This window comes from Pundamilia nyererei, unplaced genomic scaffold, assembly GCF_000239375.1.
Source record: "Pundamilia nyererei isolate P.nyererei 1_Seehausen unplaced genomic scaffold, PunNye1.0 scaffold00067, whole genome shotgun sequence".
NCBI classification, from domain to species: Eukaryota; Metazoa; Chordata; class Actinopteri; order Cichliformes; family Cichlidae; genus Pundamilia; species Pundamilia nyererei.
In genome coordinates, this window is record NW_005187468.1 from 2,389,766 (window position 1) to 2,406,920 (window position 17,155).

Consider the following 17,155-nt stretch of genomic DNA (forward strand, 5'->3'; position numbering starts at 1 on the left):
ACACATGACCACTAAGCATTGCAAAATACAACATTGCATGGCACTCTCTTGTCATTTGCATCAAAGAAAGTCTACATCAGACTGTGGGGGTGGTGGGTGCGGCCTTATCCTCAGATATGTTTTGCAAATAGGTAGATTGAGAGAGGTGGAATTAGCTTTGAATGGCTCTCTTGTATTTTAATGTTTCAAAGACACGAGGAAAGCACAGTAGTTCTTCCTGCAGGAGGTTAATGTGTGTCTCTGCTCACTTGTCAGATGTAATTGAAGGGAACAGCTTATGAAAATGAGGTGGCAGGGACGAGGTCTTTAATTAGATCATGGACAGAAATGAATTAGAATCACCACTCTCATTACCCACAGCAAAACTGGAGCAGCACAACAGTGAATACAAAAAACTTTAATATCTTCGAGGCTGTGTTAGGGTGTAAACTGGATTTTAAGTGGAACTAGTGCTTTGTCTCATTGTGCCACACTTGCCAAACAATAATACATGAGGACATTGAATTTCTGTGTTAGTAAATGTAAGGCTTATTTCCTTCCAGATCATTATTTATTAATAGTATTATTATACTTGTGAAAGGTCAAGCTTTAGCCTGCTTAGGGGATGAATAATGCAACATAGAAAACTGAGGACATCTAGTGGTGAGTCGGACAAATATGATAATTAGAATAAAGTTCTTCTCCACATATTTTGACTTTCAAATTAGAATAATGGCTATATTTTTTATTGCTTTATTTTAATTAGTAATCACTACTAAGCATGATAATATCTCATCACAGTAGTGGAGAAAATCTGTCAATTTATACAAAGACAAAAAAAGATTAAGAAGGCTTTAATAATCCAAAATCATTTTCCTGATGATTTTTAATTTCTAGTTTCAAGAAAGTGTACTTTATTGGTCCCCGTGAAAAGCTGCACTGACCTTGAAATGCTTTACATTCGCCCCAGTGTGTAGACTCGGGCATAAAAATTCGACCGTAGTTTAATCTGTAAGGCAGAGTTTCTCCGCAGTTCAGCTCTCCCATTGGTTAATCCTGTGTGAGCGGCGCCCAAGGTCTGCCTGAGCAAACAAAAGAAAGGAAAATTTACTTACATTACGAAACGGAAGGACGCAAACTGTCTGTTGGAGAAGTGGCTCAACCAGTCAGCGCAGCCGTCATACACGTGTTTGCTGTACTGCAACAACGTGGGCTTTCTTTACGAACAGAAAGAAATTCGTTAGATAAACACTACATCAAGGTATTTCTGGACACTTTGCTATAGCCGTTTGGTGAGTTTGTATGGATTATTTTTTATTGACGCTGTATCTCGGAAAGTCGTTTAATAGGTGAAGAAAATGCCGCTGACTTGGTTATTGGTGTCCCAAAATTGGTTATAACCAGTTAACTGATATAATAACACGATAAATATGACATTTTTCTTGTTGGATGCTAATGAATGAATCATTTTTTTTGTCTCTGTAAGTAAAAATCCGTAAGCCAGGACTTCACACAAGACAGTATGGATAATGTTAGCTGGGTTACGACAGGTGAAAACTAATCAACCAACCAGTTTTCCTCTGTGAAATATGTATGTAGCAATCCTTTAACGACAAATTACCTGCGGCTAAACTCAGTAACCCGCGAAAGCTCTCAGGAGCCCCTCTGGAGAAGTTACTCTTGTGCTCTTTTTTCCCGCCAATTTAACTTCATACATTGTCAATAAAAACAATATCAAAAGTTAATGATTCACTGCGTGTTTCACACCGGTGTAATTCGATCACATGTTAACACATTCTTAGGTTTTACAATTTGGATTTACCCACTTGTGTTCGTACAGTCTCACTGTAATGCATAGGTCCGAACAATGTAAACAAATGGATGTAAACAAAGGGTTAGCCACACCTCTATAAGGAAAAACACCATCATGCTGTCAGTTTAATCAAACCATGATACAGGCAGGCTGTGCTGTTAAGTGTTATAGCTATACATTTACTGAGCACATAGCGAAATTCTCCATTTAAATGTTGGTGCAGGGCAAGTACCTTGTTAAAATAGACAGTTTAGGAGTCATTCTGTGCAGGGTTTTGCTTGAATCTGACCCCGCCCCCAACGAACACACACACATACGCACAAACAAAATGATCTTTCTCTTGTCCTAACTTCTAGATAACTAAATTAATAAATATAACATATTATTTAACAAATATAACAATTAAAATAAGTTGTTGTTTTTTGTTGCTACAGAAATGTCTTTTAACTGTTAAACCCATTTACTTAACGTCAATATATTTAAAGGACAGTAAGGGTGTGTCCCACAACTTATGTGCAGCCCTTGAAACCTGTTTGAGATGTTTTGTTTTCTTCCGATCTTGTTTGACTTGACTGGGTGATCAAGTCGGTCATTCTGACAGATGGAAGCCTGTTACATATTACTAAGAAAGAAATTCCTTTCAATTCTGTTTACTTCCTTTATTTTTATAACTACATTTTCGACTTTTATAGTCCAATACATTCCACAGCTTGGGTCTTTTTCTGAGGAAACACAAATACAACTGGTTTGATACCCTGTTATGTTTATTTCGTCATCTACAAATAAAAATAATGTATTGATTCAGCCATGTAAATTAAGTCTTATCTGAAATTAAATGCTCAGTATGAGTTTGATTATCCTTACCTTAAAAGAAGGCCAAAAATGTATTAAACAACATTATTCAATTCTACTTATTTAAGTTCTGGAGTATTGTCGTGTCAAGCATAGCATACAGCAACTAAAATATCTCGCTGGATAGCGGGACATGCGTTTATTTATTTTCCCCAAAAACACTATAGAAAATTATAGAATAAAATGTCTTTTTTTCCACTTGCAGAAGGACCCTTGGGACTTTTAATACTATTTGTCTACTTGAGTAAATAAAGCTTGTAAATGCCAGTATTGCTAAGAACTTGTCCTAGAAATGTAAAGTACATTTGTAAGTCATTTACTGGATTCCTGTTTTCTGTGTTTAGTCTTAGATGCCACTATGAAGTACATCCTGGTTACTGGTGGCGTTATATCTGGTATTGGTAAGGGCATCATTGCCAGCAGTGTGGGAACAATCCTTAAGTCCTGCGGTCTTCATGTCACAGCCATCAAAATCGACCCATATATCAATATTGATGCTGGAACCTTTTCACCCTATGAGCACGGTAAGTAATTTATAATTTACTGCTTCTAACAATGTCCTTGTCCTCAGTCAATTGCCATCAGCAGTTTGATTCAATTGTTTGATGGAGTTCTGTGGTTAACATTTGACAAGAAGCGCTGTGGGAGTGTTAGAGCCTTTAAGGTAGAGTGGTGTGGGCACAGGTTGTTTCCATACAGTGTACAGTCCCTGACCATTTTTTGAGGTGCACCTGTTTAACTGATTGCCAATGGAAGTGTAAAATCAACCAATCACATGGCAGCAACTGAGTGCATTTAGGCATTTAGATAATAATAATAATAATGGATTGCATTTATATAGCGCTTTTCGGGGCCCTCAAAGCACTGTACAATTCCACTATTCATTCACTCTCACATTCATACACTGGTGAATGATAGGGTCAAGATGAGCTGAAGAAGTTCAAACTAAGCAGCTGAATGTGAAGGAAAGGTAGATTAAGTGACTTTGTACATGACATGGTTGTTTTTGCCATCTGGGTTGGGATTTCAAAAACTGTTGATCTCTTGAGATTTTTTTATACAGTGGTCCCAAAAAAGAGAAGATATCCTGCATATTCATGTGTTTGTAACCACAAACACCTCATATACAGACCACCGACAGTTGTGAATGTCTTGCAGCAGCATTTTTAAGCAAAAGCAAGCATTGGGTTGTACTGCTAGTGATGCATTAATGGCAATGCTTGCTTTTCCAAGTTTTTGTTGAACAAACTAAATTTAGGAATGGCATCATTCATAGCTCTGACTTTGGAGGCAAATGGAACACAACATTAGTTCACTGTGCCAAAATCACAGATCTCATTCCAATAGAGAACCTTTGGGATTTGGTGGAATAGGGAAGTTGCATCTTGGACGTGCAGTCAACAAATCTGCACCAAAGTAAGTCATGCTTTTATGTCAGCATGGACCAAAACCTCTGGACTGTTTCCAACACATTGATGAATCTGTGCCACTAAGAATTACGGCAGTCCTGAAGGCAAAGGGGGTTCCGACACAGTATGAGCAAGGTGTACGTAAGAAAGTGTCAAGTATATATTTATTTGTTATGTTAGTAAGCGGGGCTCAAGTGGGGCTCAGGAAGGATTTTTACCAGGTGAAAAGCTACTATGAAACAAACTGTGTGAAAACACTGATGTACTGTTTGTCTTTTCCAGGTGAAGTGTTTGTTCTCGATGATGGTGGGGAAGTGGATCTAGATTTGGGTAACTATGAGCGTTTCCTGGACATCCGCCTTATCAGAGATAACAACATCACAACTGGAAAGATCTATCAATCGGTAATCAACAAGGAGAGAAAAGGAGACTACCTGGGCAAGACTGTACAAGGTTGGATATTACTGTTTACATAACTGCTTTTATTGCCAAAACGGGCCTTAGGAAAGCGGATTTGACATGTGTGCATGCATTTCTCAGGGTTGAGTTATACAATGCAAATGCACAGATAACTATAGCTAAAATGTTTCTTTTCTTTGTCAGTGGTGCCACACATCACAGATGCTATTCAGGAATGGGTAATGAAGCAGGCAACCATTTCAGTGGATGAGGACGGTGTGGAGCCTCAAGTTTGTGTCATAGAGGTAAGCTGGGATTTATGTTGTTGGCCAAAGTGACCTGTAGTGTAAATAAATATGCTGCAGTGGGAAGTATCTTATTTACATTACCATGGGTCTTTCTTTAGTCTAGTAGTTCTCAGACTTTTAAAAAAATAATGCTCCACTTCAGAAGTGGAATCCTTGTTGAATTTTTCTGAAATAAAGTAATTATAATATCTACAACAAATGTATTTTTCACATAAAAATGGATCATTTTCATTCAACTTAGTTTCATTTAACATTTTTCAACTGGTCGTCCATGCCCCACTTGCGGTAGCTCCACACCTCACAGTCTGAGTACCACCGCTTTAATCATTTGTGCAATTCTGTTTTTCTAGTGATTTTGAGAAGTAGACGACATTTTCCAAAAGAATTGAAAAAAAAAAAAAAAAGCTTGTTGCCTGAAGCGATAGCAAATATTGGCACCATTCAGCAGCAGGTCTGAGAAATAGCTGAACCCGAACAAATGAGTGTCACTGTGATGCACCAAAAAAAAAAAAAAAAACAGTAAAAACTGGTAAATAGAGGGATTTAAAAAATGATTTGCTGTTGAAAGGTTGTAAAAACACTGGCACTCTTTCTAGCCTTGGGAAATAAATGTTTTATGTATTTTTAAAAAACAGTGTTAAATCATTGTGTTATAAATCAAGTGTTTATTTTACAGTATGTGCTGCAGAATTATTTCGTCTTTAATATATTTGCAGCTTAAAAGAGTCAAGTTCTCATAAACCAAGTTAAATTATTATCCTGCCTCTAGCAGTTCTTTCTATACAGCATACTTCAAACCAGCGCTGACAGTATTATGGGCTTGGTACTGCTGACAGTGTGCTGTATTTCCCAAGTCTTTCCAAAGTGCTGAGGCTCAGCCTGTGTATTCTTGCATGTAATTCTGTGCTTTAAGCTGGTGTTTTGTGTCCACAGCTAGGAGGCACAGTGGGGGACATCGAGAGCATGCCTTTTATTGAAGCTTTCAGACAGTTCCAGTTTAAGGTGAAAAGGGAGAACTTCTGCAACATCCATGTCAGCTTGATACCACAGGTATGGTTTGCTAGTGACCATGCACAACCAAGTAGTGTTAGCAGATATTGTAGAAAAATTGATTACCTGTAAGATCACCAGATCTAATGAGTAATTTGAAATATTTTTGTTTCATTAGTCTTAAATTCATTCTTTTGGTAATTGAAGGAACATGGTATTGAACGGGGGGGGGGGGATAATCACTTTGGACATGGCCATTTATGCTTTGTTTTGTGTGGCTGTATCTTTTCTCTAAAGCCCAATACCACAGGGGAGCAGAAAACCAAACCAACCCAGAACAGCGTCCGAGAACTCAGAGGGCTGGGATTGTCTGCAGATTTGGTGGGTAGTCAGATTAAACTGATTCTTATATCTGCAAGTCAAATGGATATCAAATGCACTAAGCATTAAAATGGCTAACTTGAATTAATTTTACAACTGCGTGCTAAATCAATAGATGAACTGTTTTCTGTAGGATTGATTTGGCAGATTTTTTTTACCACTGTTATATCAGTATCATCTGATAATGTCTGTCACTGGATTGGGGGGAACTCACAGGGATCATTTTGTGAGGACGAAGAGTCATATGAGATGTGAAATGCCCGGTTTTAGGTTTTCTCAAGTCAGTTAGCACAAAGAAGCTGGTTTAAACTCGCTTAAGAGTGCACCTCTCAGATCTTGTCCTCATTCTTCTGATAAAGCCATCCTTTTTGAATCACATGTTAATTTCATTATGGACACAATCAAATAAAATTTGGAGTGTATTAAATCGTAAACACTCAAGTGTGCGCTCTGGCATTATTTTGTTTGTATACATTATCCTGATATATATGTCCTTCTTTTGGCAGATTGTTTGTCGCTGTACAACTCCTCTAGAAACATCTGTCAAGGAAAAGATCTCCATGTTTTGTCATGTGGAGCCCACACAGGTGATTTCCTCTAAAACTGTAGGTAGGGTAGGCTACTTATGTTAGTTATGAGCTAGTGCAGTTCTCATCACTACTCACATCTACTCTTTCAGATAATGTTGTCATATGTTATAAATAGATATAACATTATATAATAATTTATTATTATTAAGTAATTACTTTTTGTTGCTATGATATCATTAGATTTAGATAGATGCTGACCTCAGATGTGGAAAGCATATCCTCTCATCAGCCACTTTGTTAGGTACACCTGCTCAGGTGCTTGTTTGAGCCAAGCATCAGAATGGGAAAGAAAGTTGATGTGACTTTGAAAGCTGATCTACTGGGATTTTTCATCTCCAGGTTAATTCCAGAGTTCGGAGAAGAATAGACAGACTGCTTTGAGCTGATAGGAAGGCAGCTGTACCTCAAATAACCACTCGTTACAACCAGGGTATTCAGAAGGGGTCAGAATGTGGTGTAGAGAAATTGAAAGCGTGGATCCATCCTACTTTGTATCAACAATTCAGACCAGCGGTGATGTTGCAAAGATGTGGGGGATTTGTAACATTTTATACCAAGAGACACTCTGGTCCTTTTGATAGCTAAGGCATACCTAATAAAGTGACAGGTCAGTGTATTAAAATGGTTTTTAAAAAAAAGGTAGCAGATGACAACAAATAACACGTCTTCTAATTCCTTTCAGGTGATCTGTGTCCACGATGTCTCCTCAATTTATAGAGTTCCTCTGCTGCTGGAGGATCAGGGTGTTGTGAGGTACTTGTGTGAGCGGTTGAACTTGCCCATTGAGATGAGACCCAGAAAGATGTTAACAAAGTGGAAGGAGATGGCTGACCGGTAGGAAAGAGTATCTCAGCCTTTAACTATTTTGAATTTTGTCTTGAACAGAGAAAACTAGATACATTCATTTAAGGTACAAAAAGGTGGACTTGGCTGCTATGTGTTTTGGACTGTGTATTTCGAAGCCTTGAATATCCACGATGCTGTTTTTGTTTGTTTGTTTGTTTTTGCTCCTTGCTCATGACATAACCTCAAATACAACACAAAAAAAGGACTCTGTGTGTTTCTTAAATTTAAAACTTGGTGTCAGACTTGTAGATCATCCAGGCATGATCTTTTAGTCACCATTACACTGCTAATGAAAAAAAAAATTATATTCACTTCTTGAACATAACATTACTAGACAAGTAGGCGTGACAGATTCAATCTAAGTTTCAGAACCTCCTAATACGTCAGCAATAATGATGCTTGTTATGATTTTGGTCACAAAACTTTCCCTAAAGAATGCTGACACCAGAAGCAGATTTATTTATTTATTCTTTCCCCAGTGAGTACAACATACTGAGCGTTGAGGGGATCGGGTAAAATGGGTAGCTGAGGAAGTAATCATTCAAAGAATGCACCAGATTCTGTACTATAAATCATCTCCGTCTCTTTTCAGATCCGACCGTCTCTTGGAGCATGTTTCCATAGCCCTGGTGGGAAAATATACAAAGTTAGCTGACTCCTACACATCTGTTATTAAGGCCCTAGAGCACTCAGCCCTTGCCATTAATCACAAACTAGAGGTCAAGGTAAGGAGACAACTCTCTTCTAATTTCTGAATTTTGCATCGCTGTTTTCAGTTTGGACTGTTTTTAGATAAACTTGCTATACTTAAATAAAACCTCACATATTCCTGTATTTGTACAGCCTGTTGTTGACTGATCTCTATCCAGATTACACTGTTTGTTGTTATTGCAGTACATAGACTCTGCAGATTTGGAGACTACTACCCTGCAAGATGATCCAGTGAAATATCACGAGGCCTGGCAGAAACTCTGCAGTGCTCAGTGAGTAGACAAAACAAGGCGAAAACACGCTAATAAGTGTGGATAATCTTGGATAATCAGCAGCTGTTGATATTAAAATGTACACTCTATTATATATATATAGAGTATTATAGTTCGTGCAGCTATGGTAGTAGCAATATTGCAAATGGGTTAAAAGAAAAGTCCTGCTTGTCTGTGGCTGTTTCAAAAGAAGCAGTAACAGGTTATGCTACAAGTTGGGGACAGCCAAAAAGATTATTGTATTACCGCAGGGGGTTGTTTTGATAAAGGAAACACAATTTAGGATAGTGTTGTTGTTTTTTTTTTCTTCTTTCTTCTTCATCTTTTTGAAGAAAAATGTCACTAGTGTGTCTTAATCAGATACTATCACAAACGAAAGCTTTTCTAATTATGTTACTTAGTTCACTAACCATACGATACTGAATTATCTTACATTGGCTGTACAATACCAGCCTGGCATTTTGCTTTTTTAAGTTTTCCAGAGAGAGTGACACAAGGTTTAAATAGATTTAAGTGGTTCTACATGTGTCTGTGAAATCTCAGTGAATTGGGCATTGATGGTCTTTTCTTTCTTTTCCACAGTGGTGTCTTGGTGCCAGGAGGTTTTGGTGCAAGAGGGACAGAAGGCAAGATGGAGGCTATTTCTTGGGCACGGAAACAGAATAAGCCATTCCTGGGTAAGAGATGTCAGGCTATGCTGTATGTTGTGTATCATATTATATTGCAGTTGGACGTAGTTTGAGCAGTTATTGAAAGACAAATAGGGGGAAACACATTGAGTTGATTATAGATATAGACTCAGTCTAAGCAGAGACTCTGTCCTACACACCTTAGTGCTGGGTGGTGTAGAGGATGTGCTGGGATGCTGTTCATATATTTTATGTATGATATGAATTTTTCAAATAACGCTTACACCAATGAAGACAAACCCCCTACTGGGGTTTTGTTTCAAGGTCTTGTATTTGTTTTGGCTGCTGAAATTCTCTCTGGTGCATATTGAAAGGGTAATCTGTATTTACTGCACACCTTTCTTTACTGACAATTAATCATATGAGGTAGCATTTAATATCCAAATTCATTACATGTAGTCAGTGATTTATATATTATGTAAAAAGATGTTGTTTAATATTTAGAACTCCACTGGCCTTGTTCTTTGCAGGTGTTTGTTTGGGCATGCAGCTGGCAGTGTGTGAATTTGCCCGCAGTGTTCTTGGATGGGAAGGTACGTGATTGTTTAGTTCTGCTGAGGACACAGCTAAGAAACATTTGCTTCCAGTGGTTTCTAATTTAATGATGATTAAGGCTTCCACCTATTGGAAAGCTGATTTGTGCTCAGATCAGTTCATCTTGTGTTTTTCAGATGCCAACTCCACAGAATTTAATCCAGAATCCAAACACCCTGTGGTATGTTATCTTCTTTGTTTTGTTTTTTTACCATGCATGTTTACCATCCATTATTAGTTATATAATCTTGATTTGATCCCTACAGGTAATTGACATGCCAGAACACAACCCAGGCCAGATGGGTGGGACTATGAGGTTGGGAAAGAGGCGGACCATTTTCTCATCCAGCACCAGTGTGCTGAGTATGTATCTCCCTGGATCAAATGATACCTGGACTTCTTCTACCTAATTACTGTTGATAAAATATTTTTTATTCTTCCAGGAAAGCTATATGGAGATGTGGAATATGTTGACGAACGGCACAGACACAGATTTGAGGTAGTGATCCAAACAAGGGTTACATTTTTTTTTATTATACAGCGAAAAGTGTGGAAATTATTTTGTAATTACAAAATTTATTAAGCAAAAGTATTGTGTGCAGTATCTTATCTAACTTTGAGATTTGATTTGAACATTATTTTGTTTTGTTGGGCCCATGGCTTTTCTTCTAGAAGTACTGCAAGAACAAAACAAAAAATAAAACCTTGGATCACAGAATCTTATCTTATTTCAGGTGAATCCAGAGCTGAAGCATCACTTTGAACAAAAAGGACTTCAGTTTGTTGGTCAGGATGTGGAAGGAGAGCGGATGGAAGTCATTGAATTAGAGGGTATGGGGAAAGTGTGTTTGAAATCCAGCACCCACCGGCTTCTTCTAATACATACAATTCTTGAACACGATGTAGAGAAATCATGTTTAACCCCAAACTGTCCTTCGTTATGATATCAAACATTTAATCGTTGTTATTTAAATGAAGCCTGAGGGAGCAGAAACGTGCAGTAATATGCAATTTTTTGGTTTCAGACCACTGTTACTTTGTTGGAGTGCAGTATCATCCAGAGTTCACCTCCAGACCTATCAAACCTTCTCCTCCATACTTTGGTCTCCTGCTGGCCTCTGCAGGAAAACTCCAGAGCTACCTGGCCAAGGGCTGTCGCCTTTCTCCACGGTAAACACCAGCACATCAATCACTTGCCAATCCAAAAGTTATTTAAAGGAAATGAAACTGCAATGGTCCAACAGTTTCGAAGTTTAGCTGTAACTGCAGCTATAACTTCCCAGTTCGCTTATTCCATCACGGTGTTTCTCCAACCTCCAAACAGTTGAATGTTATTTCACCTTTCTCTCATTTTTTATCATATTTAGCTGACATTTATGCTTTGATGACACTTTTAATAAGTAATCTGAGTGGTAAACATGTGAAAAAACTCCTACAAAGAACCTACAACTTGATCAATATTTAACATCAGTCATTAAGCATTTTGCCCATACATATTATATCTGCATTTAAAACTGATGCTATGTCACAACAATTACAGAAAAACAGTTACAGAAAAAATTGCCCCTATAATGTCTTGCTGATGTAATAATCTTCTGAATTTACCTTTCATTTCAGGGACACCTACAGTGATCACAGTGGTAGCAGCTCTCCCGACATGGACATGCGTGAGCTGAAGTTTCTGTCTTTGTAGAAGTAATTTTTGTGTATGTGCCGCTCATGGAGATCACCCAGGAAATACCCTGACTGACTCTGCACAAACAATCTTTGTATTACTCTGTATTTTTGAATTGTTAATACTTTATTGTCATAACAATTTATAATTTATGTTCTTCAAATATTTTGCCTACAGCAAAATATTAAAGGTAGTGAATTCTGTTTATTTTAGTGTTTTAAAGTTGCTGCAAAAATCAAGTATTAATAAAGGTTTTATGAGGGAACTTAAAAAATTGTTGCTGTAATGGAACTTGTTAAAAAAGAATACACTAAGGTACATGATTAAAGGGAAGATATCAGCCCATCGGTATAAAGTGTACTGCCGTTATCATAATGATGTTCTGGTAAAATAATGAGAAGATGTGTATTTTGGAGTTTTTCAGAGAAATATTTTTCAGAGACTTTCTCTGTTTTTTGGAATTGTAGCATCTGAGAAAGGGTTAGGTGGGATTATATATATATTGGGAATTACTGATATATTTACCTTTTTTAATTGTTGTAATTGTCAGTTTTTTCATCTGTATTTCCCCCATAGTTTAATACTGGTTTGGTTTTAAGCAATCTTTCTCTGTATTACATCCAGATCTGTTTGGACATGAAGCTGTGACTCGGGTGAAAATGTGAAATATTCTGCTCTGATAATGTTAAAGATTTAGGAATGAATCAATCACATGGATGCAGGCTTTTAATTTCTGCACGTAAGCTGTCATTTGAAGACTCGCTCACTTTGGAACGCCATTAGTTTGTGAAGCCCTAAAACTGAACTGACCAGTTCATGTTGCACAACTTTTGCCTATGACCAGGAAACATGATTGCCCTTTACTGCTATTTCTGACTAAGAACTGTTTAAATTGAAATATGCTGATGCACAATCATCTGACAGCTGGGGAAATTTAAGCAACCTTTGCGACAACAACAGAATAAAACTAAAACTACGATCTCAAATGGAGCTTGAAGCATCAGTAAAAGCATCTAGTAGGTTATAACTATCAAATGTCCCTCTTGCACTTTCAGTCTACTAAGTAACATGAGATCCCATTTTGTTACCATTGTGTGACCCAAATGCACTGAAATGCCTTTTATTTATTAAATTTAGATGCATGTGTTATGCAGCACGTCTGTTTATTTGTATTTTTTTTTTGGGGGGGGGGGCCTGGAGAATATTACACCTACAAGCTGTAAGTATGTGTGAATGACTTTTCATAAATATGCTGGTGTCATAACTGCCTAAGGATGGACTCTTTATCCTACTAACCAGGACAGTGGAGAGGAAGCTTGTTGCTCTCCATGGTCCCTTCATGTAACTTGAACCCGTTCCATCACTGCATAATGTTAAGAGGTCACAGTCACTTTACATATAGCTGTGAGACCAGTTTGGCTTTCCCAGAGGATAAAAACCGACATTGTTATCAACTTCCCTTTTCAGATCTTCGCTGCACATATGAGATCATAAAGTGATAAAAACTGTTGCAAATAGTGTGGCAACTGTTAGAGTTGCCAACAGTCACCCTCATTTTGTATGTTTGGTGATGATGACGTCCCTACTGGCTCTCAACTACAGGAAACTGCACAGTTTCCCCTGATAAGTTTTTTTATGCAGCCACTACTTCCTTAAACTTCCCCCTTTCCCACATCTGGCCCTCCCTTTGTCCTTGTGCTCTTGCCCCTCCTTTAGTCAAGTATCAACAAGCAACCTTTAGAAGTACACGCCCCTGCAAAGCCACACTTGTGTACAAGCTTACTGTACTAGTTAAGATCAGCAGCTCAAATGGATCCACTTTGTGGGGCAGATTTTTCTACATACCTGCCCTCGTAGAGGATTTGAAGAGCCACCATGGGAATGAGAATGAGAGCTGTACTGCAGTCACAAAAGGAAAGAAGCTTGGGATGGCTGTGAACACTGCTGCTGCATTGGTAGTGAGATTAATAAGGAGTGGCTTAATGCCTGTTTCTCAACATTTGGATTGTCAGAGGTAAGAAAGCAACTGGTGTTGAGTTTGTGTGGTAGATAGTCTCCATGAAGTTATGTCTCTTTCTTTCTCTTCAGTCTCAGTAATCTCTCACTATATTTGCTTTTAACCTTTTCTAATCTTTATGACAATCTGTTTTTCTCTTTCCCAGAGCTTGTGCACACCTTCATATCTCCAAAAGCTGTCATTCCTGTCTTAATCTCTTGTAACTGCCAGCAACAATGGACCTGACTTTGTGGCAGTACCAGTTCAGGATCATCATGCTGGGCGATTCAGCTGTGGGAAAGTCCTCCCTACTGAAACGCTACACAGAGGACTTGTTTATGGAGTCCATCAACGAGACAGTAGGTGTTGACTTCTACGTTCACTTCCTGGAGGTGGAACCGGGGATCCGTGTAAAGCTGCAGTTCTGGGACACAGCAGGACAGGAAAGGTTCAGGTATGGATGATCTTTGAATAAGATATATGCAGTCTACAATGATATGAGCTTTATGTTGGAATCCAGGTAACATTTATGTCGTTTTTAATGCATTAGGCCACATTACAAGGACCCTGTTCAAAAAATGAAAATTAGAGACACTTTAGTTGTGTGCGACAACTGAACTAGGGCCTATTCCGTTCACAATAAAGTTGTTTTGCTTTGTTTACTTTCAGCTATGATTGTGTATCCACCCTGTCAGTGCCACAAGATAGGTGTGTACTGTGTACAGAAGTGCAGTTTGTGCAATACTTCTAAATGGAAGATTGAGCTCTTTTAAATGTAATATTTTCCAGGCTCAGCGTATTTAATGAAAGAACTAGGAGAAGCATGCTTCATTCTGTCTCCAAATCCTTTATTTTCCAGTTCTCCAGCTGAATGAACTGAAACAAATTGCAAACTACGCCTGTTTGCATTTAACTTCACTCTGGATGGGATCTATAATCCCATTAAGTGAACCAAAGGCTTGTCCTGTTTTCAGAAATACCTGTTTAGATGAAGTTTTCACCACCTGACAGTTTAGATGACCTTTGGTTCAATAAATCAGGGGGAACTGTTTGTATGAATGCTTGTCCAAAAGAGCTGAAGTTATACACAGCAGCTGTTAACTGCTCATTAGAACAGGACATAAATGTTGATTCTGTTTGCCAGTGTGGGTTTTTCTATCTCTCAAGATTTTTTACCCCTTTGTCTCACTTCTTTCCTCAGATCAGTGACCCGCTCCTATTACCGCAACTCAGTTGGAGGCATGCTAGTGTTTGACATCACCCATCGAGCCTCCTTTGACCATATTAAAGACTGGCATGCTGAGGTGTGCGAGCGAGTACAGCCACATAAGGTTCTGTTCATCCTGGTGGGTCAAAAGAATGATCGAGATGCTCACAGGGAAAGGGCGGTGAGCCGAGAAGAGGCAGAGAAGCTGGCCCAGCAGCTAGGAACGCCCTACGTGGAGGCATCTGCAAAGTCTGGGCAACATGTAAAGGAGTGCTTCGAGCTCCTCACTCGACGAATCTACCAGGGACTATTGAGTGGAGAGATAGAGCTGCAAGAGGGCTGGGATGGAGTCAAGTGCACTGTCCCACAGGCGCTACAGTTACAGCGAGCCAACATGCCTCAGCCAAGAACAGCAACCAAGGACAAGAAAAAGTGTTGCGGTTAAACTGTGGACATTTGGTGCCTATCTATGTGAAGTCACATGACTGTAAAAGCAACAAATAACTGTGAGCAGGTTGGATCGGTGGTGGCATTACTGTAAGGCACAAAAATCATAAAACACGCTGGTATGAAAAGTATTTTTGCACATTTTTTGTGAAGATGAATCTTTCAGAACTATAAGATGCTAGTATTTTATTTTGTGTTGGCTCTGTGAAATAAAATGGGGAAATAGGTCAGTTTAGTGTTTCATTTTTTTCTGTAACAGATATTTTTACACTTTTTGCTTTTTTGCCATCAGCAGGTCATGCGCTCGACTCCTGTTGTATTGATTATCATTTAATGAGACCGAACTTTTCACTGTAAAGCCCAATAACCTTTCAGATCTTGATATAGCTTCACCATTAGGTTAAAATTTAAGTTTGCTCAATGTCACTTGTAACACTGAGCTCAAAATATGCCTTACAAAGGACTCAAAGCTGCTAGTGAAGCTGTGGACTTTTAATAGAAAAATCTATATTCTGTATTTATAAGAGAAATATGGTAATTCTCTCTTTAGTGAGATGCCAGCTCCACAGCATATTACGCTAATGGACTTATGAGGTCATGGCTAACCTCAGTTCAGCTGGGGCAGAGGCTGTAATATGACAAGTTGTTTGTTCTTTTCTCTAATTTGTCTAATGGGTGCTAAAGATGTAATTGTGTCAGAGTCACAATTATTCAAAAGTGAGAGAAGAAATGAACAAATCTAAATTATTGATTTCTCTACCTCGAAACCCATACACTGGTAAAGTGGTTCCACCGGCTTGAAGGTTGAGGAGGCGAGGTAGTCTGCACAGCTCATGCCCACACAAAGACATTACAAATAGCGGTTTGCAAGCAGGTTTATGACTTTGAGGGGTCAAAAGTGATAGGATTGGAGCCACTGCTCCACAAAGGTATTCTGTATTTTCTTTTCAATTTCTATATTCCTATATTGTTTGTTCTGCCAGTAACTGGCAGCTATTAAGGTACTTGGTCCCTTGGTTCAGATTACAAATATTGTCTTGAGCCTTCATTTGTCTCTTCAGTTATTCTTATGAGCCTGAACAGTTGTCTTGTAACATGACTAGTAAACATCCTGCGAGGAACTGGTTGTCTGTAGGTGTTTCTGTGGAAATTCATTAAACTCTCAGGTGCATACATTAAATTGGGGTTTTCCCCCAGTGTCTCTGCAACTAAAACAAGGTCATTAAATGATGGCTGGTAGCCATCTGCTGTTTCTGAATATCTTTCTTTATCCTTGGTTGGCTGCAAGTATGCAGGAAGTCCATTTAATCACATCTGAGCCTTTGTGGCGTATTAATGTAATACATAGTGTGGCAATTTCACATCTACTAGGTAGCTGACTAATAAATGTGAAACAGCATCTCAGATAATTAACATATCCGTGTAATTTGACCAACTTAAGTCTGGCAATACATACACCATACTCCAACCTTCCGATTGGTAATTTCAGTCATTAATTTCTTACAATGACAATTTCTTCCATCTGAAGTTTGGAAAATTGCATCCAAATAAGACAAAGTAAACAAAAGAAAAATTAAAAACCAAAACAATATGCTAAAAAATGTGTTAAGGTTGGTGTAGTAGTTTACACCTGAATTAACTACAAAAACCTATAAAGAAGTATATTGATAATCATTGCACAAATTGATTCAATAAAAACAGAGGAGTCCCAATCAGTCATTTACTTTACTTGCAATATATCTAATCTAATGATAAATCTCTAATGAGAAAGGTAAAACCAAGTATTTTAGGAAGGCACGTGAGTCAGGTAACACTGACATCCAAGTAATGAACGATACCAAGAAAGTATTTTTATTGACAAAGATGCAATGGAGTTCTGCCAGGTTTAGCTTAATGGTAACAATACAGAATCAAACATACAAAGACCACTATTGTGCAATGACTCTGGCAAAACACATAAAACTTACAGAGCTATGACAATGAAACATTAATGTCAAGAAAAATACATCCACCAATACCACCTCTCTATTTTAGTCAAAAAAAAAACAAAAAAAAAA

The 17,155-nt window shown here is 38.2% G+C and overlaps 2 protein-coding genes across 3 annotated transcripts; both read left to right on the plus strand.

Moving 5' to 3' along the window:
• Positions 1–1,115: 1,115 nt before the first annotated feature.
• On the plus strand, positions 1,116–12,601 carry LOC102214339 (CTP synthase 1-like). Of its 2 annotated transcripts, none has more exons than XM_005736135.2 (18): positions 1,116–1,271; positions 2,989–3,168; positions 4,336–4,506; positions 4,657–4,757; positions 5,694–5,810; positions 6,048–6,131; positions 6,638–6,718; positions 7,404–7,555; positions 8,160–8,292; positions 8,462–8,550; positions 9,133–9,227; positions 9,710–9,772; positions 9,911–9,954; positions 10,040–10,136; positions 10,217–10,272; positions 10,508–10,604; positions 10,799–10,943; positions 11,391–12,601. In XM_005736135.2, the coding sequence occupies exons 2-18, from the start codon at positions 3,003–3,005 to the stop codon at positions 11,464–11,466; spliced, it is 1,767 nt and encodes a 588-aa protein (XP_005736192.1). In that variant the 5' UTR covers positions 1,116–1,271; positions 2,989–3,002; the 3' UTR covers positions 11,467–12,601. The 2 variants fall into 2 exon arrangements, with proteins under 2 accessions (XP_005736192.1, XP_005736193.1); XM_005736136.2 differs by having other exon boundaries at positions 1,116–1,240.
• A 252-nt stretch (positions 12,602–12,853) lies between these two features.
• Positions 12,854–16,311, plus strand: rab42b (RAB42, member RAS oncogene family). Its single transcript, XM_005736137.1, has 3 exons — positions 12,854–13,462; positions 13,611–13,898; positions 14,646–16,311. The coding sequence occupies exons 2-3, from the start codon at positions 13,681–13,683 to the stop codon at positions 15,094–15,096; spliced, it is 669 nt and encodes a 222-aa protein (XP_005736194.1). The 5' UTR covers positions 12,854–13,462; positions 13,611–13,680; the 3' UTR covers positions 15,097–16,311.
• Positions 16,312–17,155: the final 844 nt, after the last annotated feature.